Source organism: Biomphalaria glabrata, chromosome 5 (assembly GCF_947242115.1).
Source record: "Biomphalaria glabrata chromosome 5, xgBioGlab47.1, whole genome shotgun sequence".
Classification (NCBI taxonomy): domain Eukaryota; kingdom Metazoa; phylum Mollusca; class Gastropoda; family Planorbidae; genus Biomphalaria; species Biomphalaria glabrata.
The window spans coordinates 25,083,206-25,101,746 of NC_074715.1; the positions used below are offsets into that span (position 1 = coordinate 25,083,206).

At 32.8% G+C, this 18,541-nt stretch overlaps 1 protein-coding gene across 4 annotated transcripts; it reads left to right on the plus strand.

The window, feature by feature from the left end:
* Positions 1 to 24: 24 nt before the first annotated feature.
* LOC106059250 (tyrosine-protein kinase SRK2-like) lies at positions 25 to 17,113 on the plus strand. Of its 4 annotated transcripts, XR_008777908.1 has the most exons (13): positions 25 to 320; positions 6,504 to 6,846; positions 7,474 to 7,576; positions 7,913 to 8,008; positions 8,160 to 8,263; positions 9,190 to 9,339; positions 9,966 to 10,130; positions 10,447 to 10,523; positions 10,614 to 10,796; positions 11,110 to 11,260; positions 13,647 to 13,778; positions 15,258 to 16,469; positions 16,530 to 17,113. XR_008777908.1 is itself a non-coding variant. In XM_056029204.1 (12 exons), exons 2-12 carry the CDS (start codon positions 6,642 to 6,644, stop codon positions 15,458 to 15,460), a joined length of 1,569 nt encoding a protein of 522 aa, XP_055885179.1. In that variant the 5' UTR covers positions 25 to 320; positions 6,523 to 6,641; the 3' UTR covers positions 15,461 to 17,113. The 4 variants fall into 4 exon arrangements, 3 of the variants coding, with proteins under 3 accessions (XP_055885179.1, XP_055885177.1, XP_055885180.1); XM_056029204.1 differs by having other exon boundaries at positions 6,523 to 6,846; positions 15,258 to 17,113; XM_056029202.1 differs by having other exon boundaries at positions 25 to 257; positions 15,258 to 17,113.
* The last annotated feature ends 1,428 nt before the right edge of the window (positions 17,114 to 18,541 follow it).

An 18,541-nucleotide genomic window follows, 5' to 3' on the forward strand; every position in this document is an offset into this window, starting at 1 on the left:
TCTTACTACCAGTGCATCCCCCCTCCCCCTAACTTTCTCCGGCTGTGAGACAGAGAATTTGCTTCCTCTTGAGATGATCGCTTTGTTACACATGTAAAATCTAGATCTACATCTTGATCTAGATCTATAGATTTGAACAGAAAGGAAAACTATTTAAAGAAAAAGTGTTTTGTGTTAATCTGAAAAATTATTTTCAAAAAATGGATTAAATTAATAAATCATTGAATTGAGTGTGATGCATTTGAGTCTTTGACTGAGTGAGTTGAGATCTATAAAATCTATTCTACTACTAGATCTACTACTAGAGAACTAAGTTAAGAGTAAGTAAGACTTACTAAGACAAAGTAAAGATAGATCTAGTAAGAATACTGGCGTAACTATATAAAATAGTAAGTTACGCAGTAAGACTTACTAGATCTAATCTAGATCTATATAAATCTAAAATAATGATAATGATGTTCTTATTTTGTTCTGTCTAGAATTGTAGAAAAGAGTCTTATAATATAAATTATTAAATATTTTAAAATATAAACTAAAGATTTAAATCTCTCTAGATTCTAGAGAGTCATTTAGACTTAGACACTGTCTAAGACAGAATATAATATTTATATACTTAAATTTATTTTAACTATAATTATAATAGATCTAGAAATAATCATTATATAATAAAATAATAAAGAATCTAGCTAAGATATAGTCTCTATTTTATAATAATAGTACAAATATTGATCTAGATTCCAGATTTAAACTTTTTTTTCCAGAGTCCAGGGTGACTAGACTGTCACTAGTCACTAGACTAATTCTAGATCTAGAAATCTATGTAGAAGGTGTACACATTGTACAAGATTATAATCTAGACTAGGTAATTCTAGTAATACAGACTTTATAAACTAGTGACTAGTCTGCTAGTCTTAGAGTGTCGGTCTAGTATAGTGTTAGTCTTCATATACCTTGTTATGGCACAATTAGCAAATAGTTATTTGTTTTGGAAATAGAGAAAGTTTTGACTCAGAGACCATGATGTGACTAGTAAAAACATTTAGGGGGACATATCAAAATATTAGCCAATGTAAACGGACTACTTTAGGACCCCTTAGAGATAGGAAGCTTGTTTTGGACATAAAGAGCTGACATTCAATGATTCCCTTTGTTGCTATTAAACTTCTTGTTCAGTATCAGCGTCAACTAACTTATTGATTGTTCGGCCTTTCACCTGTGTTATTGGATTTTGTTGAGTGTTACCTCTGTTTGGTTTATCTACATTAGACACAGTGGAAGCGCCTAGGAGTTGTTATGGCATGATTAGCAAATAAATAGAAGTTATTTTTTATGAAATAGGGGAAGTTTTGACTTAGAGACAATGACGTGACTAGTCAAAACAAGACTAGATTTTAGGGGGAAAATGCAAAATATTAGCCAATGTAAACAGACTACTTTAGGACACCTTTGAGATAGAAATCTTGTTTTGAATGTAGAGAGCTGACATTCGACGGTTCCCTTCGTTGCTAATAAACTTCTTGTTCAGTATCAGCGTCAACTAACTTATTTATATTGATTGTTCAGCCTTTTGCTAGTGTTATTGGATTTTGTTGAGTGTTACCTTCATTTGGTTTATCTGCTTTAGACCTTGCAGAAGTGCCTAACAACCTAGATCTGGATTCTAGAATATAGACCATATTATCTTTCAGAAGCCATTTGGGACAGCAAATGTCAGTGAGTGCAAACAACCTGTGAATGAGTTGGTCAATAAAGCTAATCCTCCTCAAGTTTGCCCAAAAAGTTTACCATATATCCATCCCCTATACAGGATAAGTGTCCAACCTAGTACTAGAGCTGTCCAATGATAATTAGTGCCTCCACACACAAGTTCACTATTGGATTAGTATGTCTAGTGATTAATAAAGTTTCATCATGAGAGCATTCTCACCATTTGACCTGTTGAAATGTACATATCTTCTTCAAGCCAGCCTTTGTTACTGAGATCTCTAGAGGCTCTTTTGCAGGTCTTGCTATGGAAAATTGCTGTTCTTGTCAGCTGCTCCGCACTGCCATTGGGTGTTGGTTTTGCTGGGTTTTTGAGGTAATAGGTCACTCTGAGGAGATGGTACATTTTAAAGGCATAAAGTAAAGTTTTTTCTAGATAGTGATTTGTGGGAGCTTATTTTATTTAGTAGGATTATTGGGTAAACTCTATTTAAATAGTATTAAAATATATAAAGCCTCAATTCACATCAGTAATAATGGTACTCTATGATGTGCAGTAGCTGAGTGGTAAAGCACTTGGCTTTCAAACCACGGGTCTCAGGTTCAAATCCTGGTGAAGACTGGAATTTTTACTTTCAGGATCTTCAGGGCACCTCTGAGTCTACCCACCTCTCTAATGGCTACCTGACATTTGTTCCGGAAAAATAAAGGTGGTTGGTCGTTGTGCTGGCCACATGACACCCTAGTTAACTGTGAGCCAGAGAAACGGATGGCCTTTACATCATCTGCCCCATAAAACTTTTCTTTATGATGCCAGTCCTCAAAGTCAGTACATTCAAAAAAGTATTCCCACCATTTAACTCCATGAAATGTCCATAAAGGAGTCTAACTGATTAATGAAACTTGTACATTAGATTACAAACTGTCTATTACCTCCATCACATTCTCAACACTCAGTATTTCTTTCTTTAAAATGCACTACAGTTAAATCTTAAGAATTAAATTTATTTGAATTTTTGAGAGTGATGTTTTCAGTATTTTGTACCAGTTGGTGCAGCTAAAAAAACATATTTGCACTTTCTTTTGCATTTTTGTTTCAAATGTTCATACATATATATATATATATATATTATATGTCTTACATTTAAGTCTTATAGTCTTATCACATCTTTGTCATTCCTGACCTATTACTACCCAGACATCTGGTTTGGTCTTCAATGTGAAATGGTGGATGAACTCTCTTTTTAACTAATTAACTTATATTAATAATTACTTTGTGAAATTGGATATAATTATTCACAAGTTAATGAAAGATGTTTAATTTAATCTGTGGTTAGTTTAAAAATGTCTGCAAAAAATAGAATCAAACTAGATATTATTTAAAAAATCTAATTATTAGGTTGTTTGACTGTTTGAAAGTTTTATATGTTAGAGATGTTTATTTATAAGGATTCTTTTTTTAAACCTTTCTTTTTCTCTTAAATAATATGGTATTCCAATGCTACTATTTGATAGATAATGTTTGATGGTATTCCAGTGCTAAATTTGATGGTATTCCAGTGCTACTGTTTGTTGGTATTCAAGTGCTACTGTTTGATTGTATTCCTGTGCTACTGTTTGATGGTATTCCTGTGCTACTGTTTGATGGTATTCCTGTGCTACTGTTTGATGGTATTTCAGTGCTACTGTTTGATGGTATTCCTGTGCTAATGTTAGATGGTATTCCTGTGCTACTGTTTGATGGTATTTCAGTGCTACTGTTTGATGGTATTTCAGTGCTACTGTTTGATGGTATTTCAGTGCTACTGTTTGATGGTATTCCTGTGCTACTGTTTGATGGTATTTCAGTGCTACTGTTTGATGGTATTTCAGTGCTACTGTTTGATGGTATTCCTGTGCTACTGTTTGGTGGTATTTCAGTGCTACTGTTTTTTATGGTATTCCTGTGCTACTGTTTTTTATGGTATTCCTGTGCTACTGTTTGATGGTACAAATGCCCATGCTCTCCTTGATTAAAATCTATTTTCTGCCATTGCCAGGTCCTCATTTAGTGAAGAAAGTTGTTGTTTTTTTCTCAATGCTATTTGTTTCATACTTTTTAGTTAGGCTTCTATTTAAAGAACTTGTTGATTTCTTTTTTCTGTTCATTGACCTCTTACTCTTCTAGCAGACAGTTCCATTCTCAGATCTCTTGAATCTAGCCAGTATGCATAATACTTGTCAAACTGTGAATATATACAGATGATCATTTTAAAGTGCTTGTGAACATTTAAATCCTGAGTCTGTGACCAATATACTTAATAAATCTGATGTGGATGTGTAGTAGCAGTTGTAAAATGAGAACACTACCTTCCTGTAAAAAACAACAACTGCTCTATAGCACTTATCCTGATATACCATATAAGTTGTCATGCTTCCCTTCCTATTCAGTGCACATAATGACAGTTTGTTTGGTTTATGTTTTCTCTAGGACAAGCACACAGTATACACTGCTGGGCTGTTATGTTGCCAGGTTTTTTTTAAAATTGTTTACTTAAAACATTCTGTCTATACTTAAGTGATAAATCTGTTAATAAACAACTATATTAAACATAATTGGCATCTTGAGAAATAATGTACAAAATTGATATAGGCTACATTTAATCCTAATTTACTTGCATCAAAATTGATGTGCTTGATATAAACGTCATGTCATGATCTTTCCTTGTTTTATCTTAGGCAGAGAAACTATACTTTGATCTGTTTCATAGAAATTATCTTCAATTTGTCATGAAAATAACCATGATTAATGTGTTGTTTTACCATTTTTACATCAAAAAGTAATTGTTACATCTTCCTTATAATGTTCTAGAACTTAAAGTCTGCTCATCCAACACCTGTGTGCATCCAGCTGTTATTAGATCCAACTTTTGATGGCCAGCAAACGACTAAAAAAATATTGGATTCATGCTCCATTTCATTCACTTTGAATCACACATCCTAATTTCTAAATAACAACCCACATTTCCTGCTCCACACTGATTTGGTATGCCTACTATTCAAGTAAAATTGGACTATACATTCACTCACACTTCTAAGATTATTTTTTTTAAACATAGATTTTATGTGTTGTTGTTTATTTATTCTAAGAAACACCACTGCCAGAATCTTTACAGCATATTTTATTAACACACTGTAAAGCATTTTTTTTTTTATTGTAGACTTTTTAGAAATGTAATGGAGATGCCAAATATACTTTTAAAATAATATATTTAAACAACACATATATAGCCATTTTTAAATAACCTCTACATTATGCATACTTTTTTTTTTTTTTTTTTGATACAGAAAATAGTCTTTTTTTGTTTCTGGTAAAAAATAAATTTCCTTTTTAAATGCAAATATCAAATGTGTTAAATGAGGTATAGTATAGAGATGTATTGCAGAAATGCAAATATCAAATGTGTTAAATGAGGTTTAGTATAGATGTATTGCAGAAAATAGCCTGCCTTGAATCAAAGGAAGAGGGATGTGGAGGGTATGTTAGAAAATAACATTCTTGAACAACATAGCTTGAAGTGTTATTGAGGACAAAACTGGAACAAGGAATGGGGAAAGAGAGCTAACATTAATATATAGTCTTATTGAGACCTCACAACATTAGGATTTTTAGATGTCTATAACTTTTATTTTAATTGATGATAAAAATTCTAGGATAGAAGATGGATAAAGTATATCTGTACTATCCCTCAAAAGTTATGATTTGCAGGCTTTTGAGTGCATGGGCCAAAGGTTTGAAACTTGCTCCTATTGATCTCAGACAAACAACATGTTTCTTTACATTTAAGAAGAACAAACAATAAGAACTATCTGTTCAAAACATTTTTAGATTAGTTTGTCATTTTGACTCTTGTGTTTATGTCTGTCATGTTATTGTAGCACCTTGAGCAGCTTGCATTATGTTTGTTAACAGTGCTTTATACATTAAATTATTATTCAAACCTTTGATGTTTTAATGTTTGGTATTTGTCTTTTGGCTTTTTTATTGTATTTATGGAATTATCTCAAGTTGTCTTAATTATGGAATTATCTCTAGTTGTCTTTATATGGAATTATCTCAAGTTGTCTTTATTATGGAATTTTCTCTAGTTGTCTTTATTATGGAATTATCTCAAGTTGTCATTATGGAATTATCTCAAGTTGTCTTTATGGAATTATCTCAAGTTGTCTTTACAGAATTATCTCAAGTTGTCTTTATGGAATTATCTCAAGTTGTCTTTATGGAGTTATCTCACATTGTTCCATGTCACTCTCATTTGTTTCAAGTACACAGCATAGAATGTAAACCTTGATCAATTAAATTAAAAACAGTTTTATTATGTTGCCAGTCTGTTGAAATCCAATTTCATCACCTTTATCATGCTCAAAATAGGTTTTGACCTTTCAAATAGTCATCTTTCTTTTTCTGAACTAAAACTAACATTTTCAAACTATTTAAAAAAAAAAAAAAGAAAATAGGCAGTAGAGCATTTTTTTTTTATGTGCTATTTAAAATTTATTTTCACAAGCATCTTGTTTAAATAGATACAGAAGCTACCCATGATTCTCTGAAAGCATACTGTTATTTTTAATCAAAAAATCACTGCTTAGCATGTACACATATTTGTGATCAATTTTAAATTAAAATTTTATTATTCTCAATTATCACCAACTGTTTATGATGCAATTTTTGAGTGATTTTTTATGTTACATTATGAATGAGTACCACCGCTCTTAAAGGGCCACCTTCGAGTTTATTATCTTGCTCTTTTTATTTAAAGGTTTTCTTTTCTTCTCAAGAATATGTCGGACTTCCAAAAATGTAAAGCTCTGTTACTGCTACAATGACTAGAAGAGTTATAAGAAAAAAGTATTTTTGAATATTAAATAAAAAGAATAGCAGTCTCAAGTTCTTCAGCATGGGGAACTGTATGAGTGGCTCTAAGAATGGAAGCTTTACCAATGCAGATACTGAAAATACAAGCAGCCACAATAACAGTATCCCTGAGAGTGTTCCAGACAAAAATGGGAAAACGAAAAGTAAAAATAAGTACACACATGATCCTACAAGCAATGTAGCACAGATTGCTACAAACAATCCATCTCCTGAATTACCACATATAGGTAAGATTTGGTTAAACAAAGTTTTGAAATGTTATTTGTAAATGGCAAGTATTTTAAAAAGCTAAACAAGAGTGAGATATAATCTTCCTTCTTCCCTCTTTTTTAAAGTCATATCCATAACTCCTGCACATTTCTGTTGAAGACTTACCTTGCTTGGAAAGAAATCACTTAATTATCAGCCTAATGCTCATAAATCGAAATTATTTTCAAAATATAAAATCTGGATAAAACAATTAGAAGTCTAATGTCTAAAAGTAGCTTTTGAACTATTTCTTGGACCACCTGATTTTTTATTTTATTGCACGTCAGTACAACTTAGGCCATGTCATGCCCTTAGTTTTTCAAGTATTGTTTCCTCTAGTCAACAAATACAGTAATTATGTTAAAACTATACAAGTTACTGTCAAATGAATGTAATACCAAAAAAAAATTAAATATGTTCATGGTTTCAACAATTACATTGATGGTCTTCCAAAATTGTACATTTTCCTTAACAATGTTGCACAAGATTTAAAAGGTTTTTCATATCAATTAAATGCTTAGTACATGTGTAACAATAAGTGATCTCAATAATTAAAAATCAAAGACTTTGAAATTATATATACAAGTACCATGTCTTATGTACAGGAATAACCAAGACTACTCTGAAAGCATTGTATGATTACCAAGCCAGGACAGAAACAGAGGTTTCTATAAGAAAGGGTTTACAGATGGAACTTTTAGATGATTCGTAAGTTGTTGGTTGTTTTTTTGTTTTGTTTTGTTTGTTGTTTTTTTTTGGTTGTTTTTTTTGGGTTGTTTTTTTTTTTTTTTTTTTTTTTTTTTTTGCCAAGTCACTTATGTAAAAGTCTGTGATCAGCTCACCTGAAAGAAAACTCTATGGAGTGCTGGCTGATCTAGAGTCTATCACGTATAGAATTATCTTTTTTTTTTACTGTAATATATTTTTTTACATTAATAGCTTAAATGTGTATAAACACACTTAAACACTTGGATTATTCAAAACCTCTTTTACACTTGATATATTTAAAGTTCTTTTTTTTTTTCTTTCTTTATTACACATCAGTCATCCTGATTGGTGGTTGGTACGTCTTGCAAATGGCAAGGAAGGCTATGTGCCACATAATTTTGTGGCACTTATGGACACAATGGAATCTCAAGAGTAAGTGTTTGTTTGTTAATTATCTTTTAGATAGAAAGTATCAAATAGAGTCATTGTTGGAAGAATATATATATAGAAGAGTATAAATTATTTATGTTGTTTTATCTTTCTACATCAATAGCAATCTTATATTTATCCAAAAAAATTTCAGTTGGTTTTTTGGAAAGATTACAAGAAAAGATGCAGAGAGGTTACTTAAATTACCACAGTCTCGATTAGGAGCTTTCTTAATTAGAGAAAGTGAAACAGAACCAGGTAATTGTGAAGTTTAGTATAAATAGATATGTAGTTAAAATAAGAAGTAAAAAAGTAAGTGATAGAAGTGGACATTAATTGGACTATTGTCAAACATTATTAGATAAAACTGTGCATACATTGACAATTTTTGTCAGGCTATAGCTGTTAAGAATAAACTTTACTCAAAATCTGTCTGGACAACAAGTGTTCCAATAGAGCTGTTTCATTCATTCCTATCTATCATTATTTGTCTCCAATACAAATTAGAGTGGTGTGAGTGGGTACCCTGTGAAAACTGGGATTTTGAATTTGGCAATTGTTTAGGTTGACCTTGAGACCACCCAGCTCTAATGCGTACCTATACATTAGTTGGAAAAAGTAAAGGCAGTTGATCATTATGCTGGCCATATGAAATTCTTGTTAACCGTGGGCCACAGAAACAAATGCACTTTACATCATCTACCGAATAGATTGCAAAGTCTGAAAGTAATACTACTCTTAATTTTTAGTAACACAAATAAATCCTCTTTGGCATTTCATTGTTTTGTCAGCCTTTTTTAAACTTTTAGGTAAAGTTTCTGAAAATTCTGGGAATCTTGTGTTGTATCAATAGAAAAAGTCAGGATGTTGTTGACCTTTGCACCTTATTATTTACTTCCTCTTTAGAACTGTAAATAGTATATGTGATGCTTCTAAGCTTTTGAATTAAAGTAATCCAGTTACCCTTTGATAACTAGTAATCACCAAACAGGTTTCTCCACTTATGAACCTAGTGACTCTCTAGAACCTAAAGGTTCAGCAGTCATGAGATTAAGCTCTGTCACAACCACATTCTGGGAAATAAAAATACCATTGTAGCTGTTATAAACCAGTTTATTACAGAAACATTTTGAATTCTACACTATGATTGTATGATAATTGATTCAGTTCTTTGATCCTTTTAGGCATGTGTGTACTGTGTGTGCATGATGAGGACGCTAAGCGAGGGGACTGTGTGAAGCACTACAAGATAAGGAAAATGGACAATGGGGGTTGTTACATCACTTCCAAGTCTGTCTTTGCAACACATGTGGAACTTATCAAGCATTACCAAAGTATTCATCATTTTGTTGGGTTGTTGTTTTTTTTAGTTTATGTTAAGGTCGTTTTAGAAATGTAAAAAAAAAATGGCTGTTCTACCAATAGACATCAGTCAGAATTTAAAAAATAAAATATAACATTTGAAAACTTCAGTTTTTAAAAAAGAGACAATTATAAATATAAATTTCTTTTTAGTTAAATGATTTCCCAATTGTCATCAGGCTAGACTAGAAAAAAACAAATGCATATGTTTTGAAAAATGATTGACATCATGTCAATGTACTAGTACTGAGCTATTAGACAAAATTTAATTGAAATACTAATACCAGTGTTGGAATCTAAAAGGAATCTTCAGCTAAAAACAACATTCTTTTTTCTGTAAAGTAGAACATTCTTGACAAGTGTGTTTTATTGTGTTTTTCTGGTGAAGCTAGGGACAGTATTAAATGTTGTTTCTGATTTTGTCAAAAAAAAATTAGTTTACATATAAATGTATAATTGAATTGAATTAATAATTATCCTAAAATAAAAAAAAAGAAGAAAAAAAAAGAAACATTTCAATATCTGGCAAATCAAACATTCTTATTATATTTTGTGCTTTATCTGCATTTAATCATTTTACTCTGTTGTTATATAACAGCAAAAGATGATGGCCTCTGTCGAAGGTTGACTTCTCCATGTCCTAAACCTAAGCCTGTCATGCAAGATCTCTCAGTGGAGACTAAAGACTTATGGGAAATCCCAAGAGATACTTTAACCCTTGAAACCCTGCTGGGCTCCGGGCAGTTTGGTGAAGTCTATAAAGGTAGTGAAACAATTTTATAAATTTTGATTTGAATCTTTATGAATGAAATTCTCTTTGACATTTTATGCCTCAAGAGACAATCCCCTTTGCATCTTCTTATGTGTCTAAAGAGGCCTAACCTAGGTAAACATCCGTGGTGACATCTTAGGCACTTGTTGTCACCAGACACTGCAGGGTTTTCAGCTTTCTTCCTATTTCTTGTGTGTACATTATCTATTATCTGTGACCTTTCCCATATGCCTGCCCTCCATGTGGATGTATCTGTTGCTTCTTTCTCCAACTGTTGGTGTTAAAAAAAAGATTGTCTATTCTCAAGGTAAATGGAAAGGGACAACTGATGTTGCAATAAAAACTTTGAAGCAGGGATCTATGAGTGTCGCACATTTTCTTCAGGTAAACAATTTTGGATTAACCTGATTATCTAGCAGCATGTCTCTTCTTGTTATTAAAGACTACTGAACCAGCTTGTGTTTCTGTGTGTAGGAGGCTCAAATCATGAAGATGCTTCGTCATGACAGACTGGTGAGGCTGTATGCAGTGTGCACTAAAGAAGAGCCCATCTATATTGTAACTGAACTCATGTCGAATGGCAGCCTTCTGGACTATTTGCGGAATGATAAACATAGGATGTTAACACTTCCCTTACTAATAGACATGGCTTCTCAGGTAAACATTCAAACTAAATAGACATGGCTTCTCAGGTAAACATTCAAACTAAATAGCATGCAATGTAAGAAGCAACCATTTAATAGTACTAAAGTATACTTTTGCCATTTAGGCTTTAACTATCTGAGGTTCCATTAATTTCATAAGCATCAAAACATTTTATTTTGAAACAAAAGATAAGAAGAATAAAATTTGTTTCCATATATAAAATGAATCCTGGGGGAAAAGGTGCATTGTTTATTTTGTTTTCCTAGATTCTGCCTTATTTGTTTGGACATTTTCGTTAATCTCCTTTATCTCCTGATTCTAATAGATAGCCAATGGAATGGCTTATCTGGAAGCTAAAAACTTTATTCATCGAGATTTGGCAGCACGAAACATTTTAGTTGGTGAGAACAACATTGTAAAAGTAGCCGACTTTGGATTGGCTAGAATTTTGGACAGTGAAGAATATAATCCACAAGGTGAGATTGTGAAAATGTTGAAGTTTATATAATAATTGAGAAAGTTGGTGGGCTTGACTTATTCACTACATGATCAGCTAAACTCATGTGTATTTAGTTGTGATACATTCTTTGCAAAGTTTTATCACTGTGGGAACTTAGTGATGCAGACACTTGCTGGACTTTCTGTAATTGTCCTAAGTGTTTCACTGAAGACTCCTTGGAACTCCAGGCTAATGCCTCCAATGCAGTGACATAGCTTTGGGGGGAAGGGGAAGAATTTGAAAATCCCCCCAGGCACCCATTTGAGGCAGGCCCCCCAAATGGGTGTGTTTTACATTAAATATTACACAAAATGTAGGGGCCCCCAAAGAGGTCAAGCCCCCAGGGCCCCCAAATGATGGAAAATTCCTAGTTACCCCCGTGCTCCAATGGCCTGTCTGAAGGAGGAATCAAGCAGATGTGATTTGTTACATCCTTATTACCAAAGGATTGTATCCCAAGATACTCTGGTTAGAGAAGAGGCAGAAGGCCAAGCACACCATGGCAGCTCTCCATAATTTTGCCGCTTGAGGAACAGTGTGTAAATAAAGACTGGTTAGGTTATTGGGGCTCCCTGCCAGTGCAATCAAATCCATCCATAGGCACCCAGTGGGTGTAATGTTAGCTTCCCTACTAGCCTAATGACTCCTCTAATGACTATTTCCATCCAGGCACCGAGTAGTAGCTGAGAAGCAATGCCCAGGTGACTAACTAAGTGACATGACAGGACTTTAAAACAATGCTTGTCTCAACTGATTGTTTAAAGTAGTTTTGTCCATTTAGTTGTATAATGCATTTTGAATTTTCTGTTTCTATGTTTCTTATGGATAATGTATTATTATTTCAGATATTAGTATTTTTCAAAAGCTTTATTTTATCTTGAAATGTGCAATCAGAGATCTGCAATATTAAAAATAAACTTAAAACTTACATTTTTGCACAATTGAGCTATACATATTCTTCTTTGCTAAACTATTCTAAAAACTGTTTCTTGAATGTTTTATAGAATGCGGTGATGAAGAGCCTAAATATAATTCAGTTCTTTAAGAACACTTAAAATGAAAATGTTTAGCTTATTTTCTGTTGTTACTGCCTGTGACCGGTCATTTCATCCCCGGTCATTTCATCCCCTGGTCACTTCATCCCCCGGTCACTTCATCCCCGGTCATTTCATCCCCAATTAAATATTTTATATATAAATATGATTATGTAGAATGCTTTTTGACATACATTTTATGACTTGTTACTAATGCGTTTACAGTGTTTCCTCTTCCACTTTGTTTTCTTAATGAGAAATCTTATATTATATTGTAAATCTGTGTGTGTACTTAGCTATAGGCTTCTATTGGATGTGGGGGTTGTAATATCATAATATTATCCGGATCGAAGACCAAGGTTTGGTGGAAGTAGTAAAAAATCATTTGAGAGATAGAAGTGCGATTACAATAATTATGACCGTGCCGCTGATAACTTAAGGCCAAGGTGTGGTGCAAGTAGAGGAAATCTTTTGAGAGATAGAAGTGCGATTACAATAATTATGATCATGCCGCTGATAACTTATCATCAAAGGCCAAGGTGTGGTGCAAGTAGTGGAAATCTTTTGAGAGATAGAAGTGCGATTACAATAATTATGATCATGCCGCTGATAACTTATCATCAAAGACCAAGGTGTGGTGTGGTGAAAGTACGACCATGTTTCACTTTATTTTATTTTTCAATCGCTCTTTCTTGAAAATGGGCGCGTGATTTTTAGCCTTGAAATAATGTTTTATTTTTTTCACTCATCCTCGTAATATCATGTCGCCTGTATAAGGTTTGCTTTTAAACATTAATGTGTTACAGTTTTGTCATTTAAATAAAAAATGAATACATTAAATATTGCTCATTTCATGATTTTTAAAATTACAATTTGTTAGATAAAAATGATCAGATGATGAAAATATCAGGGGATGAAATGACCGGGGATGAAGTGACCAGGGGATGAAATGACCGGAACCGTTACTGCCACAGTAAAAAGCACAATTTAAAAAAAAAAAAAGGATATGGAAAAACATTGTGAAAGGAAAAAAAAAATCTGGATGCTTAGCAAAGGGAAACTAGTTTAGATTAACACATACAAGTTGAAAAAAAAATGGGGAAAATATTAAACCAAGGATTGCATTGTTAACAAAAATGGTCATTTAAAATTCTTAATTGAAAAAGTTAAAATGTTTTGTTTCAAAGCTTATAAAAAGCAATAACAAAGTTCTTAAAGGATGATTAAAATCTTTGTTTATTTTTAAGGCATTTATAATGAATAGGGAAATTGCATAACCCTAGGCAATGAAATGCGTATTTTGACTTTTATAAATATTTTACAATCTAGGCTCACGCTTCCCAATCAAATGGACAGCACCAGAGGCTGCTCTGAGACAAAAATTCTCAGTCAAATCTGATGTCTGGTCCTATGGAATATTACTTTATGAACTGATGACAAAAGGCAGAATTCCATATCCAGGTAAAAAGCTTGGGATCAGTACTACACTTATCAGTGATATTACAGCATTAGCTGTAAACTTATCAGTGAGAAGCACTATACTTTGTAATATTTTAACAGGTTTTAACATATCATAGTGACTTTCATTAGTCAGCATAATAAATGAACAATAGGAAGTTGATGGTTAGAATGACAATTTCTTTGCTCCTGGACTGTTCCAAGCCAACCATCTCCTACCCCACTTGTTAAAAAAAATTACCAGAAATATTTTTCCTTTTTTAAATTGATGCTGACATAAAAAAAAAAAACTATCGTAATTAAAAATAATTTCGCTCTTCATTTGTTTTGTGAGCCAAAATATAGAACTATTGGTCTGCAGAGCACATTAACTCCCAGAATTTAGGCTAACTGAACTATATGGAAAGGTGCAGTAGACTTCTGATACTGCCTCTATATGGAAAGGTGTACTAGACTTTTGATACTGTTTCTAATACTTCCATTATAATTTTTTACCAGTGCAGTAAATGTCCAATAGAGCCCTACATATTACAACAGTACACTTTTAGCTGTTATAAAATATATGCCAAATTATGTGTAGCTTTTTTTGGCACATAATGTCTCAAGAGGGTGGATAAAATGTCACAGTACTTGCATGATAATCTCTTGAACATAATTCCAATTGAATAATGGATATTTTCAAGAGATTGAGTTTGCTCCTTGTCCATATATCAGTGGTACATTTTGGATCATTTGAAGAAAGTACAAATCTCCTGTTTGTTGTGTTGATTGCATAAAATCTAAAATCTCCATTAACAAAAATCCCACATTATTATTCTAGGCTATCTAAGAGAGTGTCATTAAATGGCTCTGTAATTTCTTATAATTAATTAATGCTACCCTTGTTCATGTCAACTTTTTTTATTGCCAAAGGTTGTAATATTAACCCCCATAACCTTTCAACCAAAGCATTCCATTAATTCCATTTAGGGGAATGCGTTTGGGAACTGTTGCAATATGAACAGGTCTAAAGGGCTTTAGAGGTCATTATTTTATTTTCTACATAAAATTGATAATTGAAAGGGAAAGTGATCAATAACAAATGCTTTGGCTGCCTAACCTTAGGTCTTAGCAACCTGCTTGCAGCTGAGATCTTTCATTCCAGCTATTCTTTATAGCTAAAGGATTTGGTTTAGAAGAAAATATTGATTGTAAAAAGACACTCCATACTTTTGAAGAGAGCAATGTATGTGGTGTATGTCAATCAAGAAAAAAACATCTTAAAATTATTGTAAGAGCTTTTAAGTCATCCCTGAATGTTGTATATGAAGTGAGTGAAAATTATTGTGATCACTTTTTTTTTACTGGGAATAAAACATAGGTGCATTATTTGTTTGCAAAATATCATTTTTGTTTAGAGATGCATGAGGAAATTTGAGATATCTGCATGCCTCTACTAAAATGTACAATTAGGTGTATGTTTATCAAACTTTTACTTTCTAGGTATGGACAACAGAACAGTATTAGAGCAGGTAGAGAGGGGATACAGGATGGATAAACCTACAGACACACCTGATGGAGTTTACCTGAAGATGAGAGAGTGTTGGCATGAGTTACCTGAACAGCGACCTACATTTGTACACCTATTTGAGTACTTTGACGACTATTTTATATCTGTAGAACCTAACTATCGAGAAACAGACTAACACTCATAGAATCACCTACTTAGTTTAACCTGTTTTATTTATTAAACACTAATTATGACTGTGATTTTTAGATCATGTCATCTCTTGGTGTAGTAATGAGATGTGCCAATATCATTAATCTCATTGTATAAAAAAAACAACTAATTATATTGATTAAACATAATGAAAAGCATTTACATGTTTATAATTTGATAATCATGATAATTAAAGTATGATGGACATTTATGTAAATATTCTCAAGTGTGAAAACTATTTGTATGTTATTGTAATGCTACAGACAAACACACACTGTTTTGGTCTTTTTATGTATTTATTTTAATTTATATATTGAGCTACTAGCTTGTTTGAGCTATTCAGTAGGATTGCAAGATATATACATTGATATAATTATTAAATAAATCTATAAAATAGAGGAGTTAGTCATTTACATGGCATGAAATATATTAATTTATTTATTAAAACATTAAATCCATTGAAGTTGTTTGTGTATATTGTACAGTATTAAAAATGTATATACAACACCAATGCTCTGGGCTGTTGATACACACATTTACACTTTATAGCTCACTCTATGAAACATCATGATAGCATTTAATGAGAGACTAAGAAGTAAATGGGGTAGGTTATATAATTCTCACATCTTTCATTTATTTCCATCAACAGGCAGGCACCACATAGCACAAAACTTGATTCTGTAAGTTGTGGGGGCCTCACTATCTCTTCACCACTTCTCACGGTACAGCAAATCAATAAATGTTGAGCTCTGAATGTTCTCATAAATACAATAAAGCCCCAAGATGTTAATGTCAAGTTTATAAGAATATATACAGAATTCAAATTAAACATGGTAGCCCAAAAATGTTAGTGTGAGGTTTATTTATAGATAGTATAATTCAGAATACACATTTAACTCTTTTCTCTCCGTAATTATTTACCACATTCTGGTGGAATCAACATTGGTATCTTCAGTTAGGAGAGAAAGAGTTAAGTTAGAAGATGTTAGTGTGAGGTTTATATACAGATATATAATTCAGAATACACATTTAAGTTAAATTGATGCTAGCTTGAGGTTTATATACAGATATATAATTCAGAATACACATTTCAGTTAGAAGATGATAGTGTGGGCTATGTGTCATTCATTAAAACAAATATTTGGTTTATTGTAATGTTCATGTCAAGACATAAAAGTCATTCAAGATTACCCTCCATGCTAGTTGATTGTGTCTTACTACATTATAACCACATTGCTGCTTGACATTATCCATTATTGAGATCATCCTCTAACTGAAGTTACTCCTTTAATGGAAGTGCAAGCTGAATAATCTATAATCATGTTTTTTTAAATGTCCTTTGAAAAATTAGAGCATTTTATTTTATGTAATATAATTTATACATATGTAAGATAATGTTTAGATATATTTCATTTGCAAATCCTTTTTATAATGAGTTTAAAATAAATTCAATGTGTTGATGTTTGCATGTTTTTAAATGGTCAAACTTTTATTTGTTGATTTAAATTTGTTGATTTTTTTCTTGCTCATATTGATTTATTTTATTCAATGTGCAACTAACATTATTTTTATAAGCTCGATTTATTTCTCTATTTGCTAAAGGGTTTGTAGTAAATAAAATGTTCTTTTTGCGATTGTTTCACCCTCTTAGTGTTTTTGTTATTTTCAGTGATGCTCTACCCCAATGGGGAAAAGAAACTTTTTGTTTGGTGCTGTCTGTCCACTTGTCTTTTGTCACATTTAGATCTCCTAAGTCTACATTGAAATTACTGGTTCTGGTCCAATCACCAAAGTCAAGCAACATCGGGAGTGGTTAGTAATTAGATGGGTGACTGCTTGGGAGCACCACGTGTTGTAGACATTATTAAGGGGGGGGGGGCGCGTTGGCTGAGTGGTTAAGCACTTGGCTTCTGAACCTGGGGTCTTGGGTTTGAATCTCGGTGAAGACTGACTTAAGTTGGAAAAAGTAAAGGCGGTTGGTTGTTGTGCTGGCTATAAGACACTCTGCTCGATAACCGTTGGCCAAAGAAACAGATGATTTCATCTGACCTATAGATTGAAAGAACTGAACGGCAAACTTCAAAAAAAAAAAAAAAAAAGATCTCCAAAACTAAAAGTGCTTAAAAAAAAAATCAACTTTACCATCACCTGTAGCGGTATCTTATTTGAAGCTGAGGCAACAATTACTTTTCATCTTCTAAAATTGAATTTTTTTCAAATTATGATTTTTAAGTCTTGTACATGGTCCAGGAAATACTAATACTGCTGTATTCTCAATCACGTGAATTGACTGACCTGTTCAAGAAAATCTCATAACTTCACAACTGCCCCATAACCTAACACTGTGACACATTCAGTTAATATACAACCGAATCCCTGACATAATCTTCCCATCTTCTTCATCTTTCTTTTTATTGTTTCGGCTTTATTGACAGCGCAACATTTTTTTTTGAATGCTCGGGTTGGCAGCGGGCAGGGTCCACAGTCCACAGCGCATACCAATAGAGCTACGCAGAGTTAATACACTTAGTTTAGTTTAGAAACGCACTATAGTAGACTGACTTTTTGAACCTGACATTTTTAATGACGACATAGGCATTGGGCTAGAGATTATTGATGTAGACTTTTAGGACAGTTACTGCTAGGCTCTTGAAGGGATAACATCATCTAGTTACTGACTCGACTGTGGCCCATTCTGCATGGAAGTTTCGTGATTCTATTTCATCACAGTGCACTTAGTTACTGGCATTGACCCTTTTCGTCTTTGTTTGTGATGGTGTGTGTCTTAACATTAGAACTAGCATCTGTAATACACCATACATGCATCTAGGATTAGTATCAAGGTACTATAGAAATTACAACAGTTGTGCGCGTCTAATTGATGGACAATCTGGTTGACTGTCTGGTCGTGTGATATCTCCGGACTGTCGCCACGGGTGGACCGTAATAAGAATCGTATCTGAGCGAACAGCATATAATAGTCACTATTACCGACATCCCTAAATCGTGTATATTGTAATTGTATGGCTCCTTCTGTCTCGAAAAACAATGGATGCGCCGAGATGAG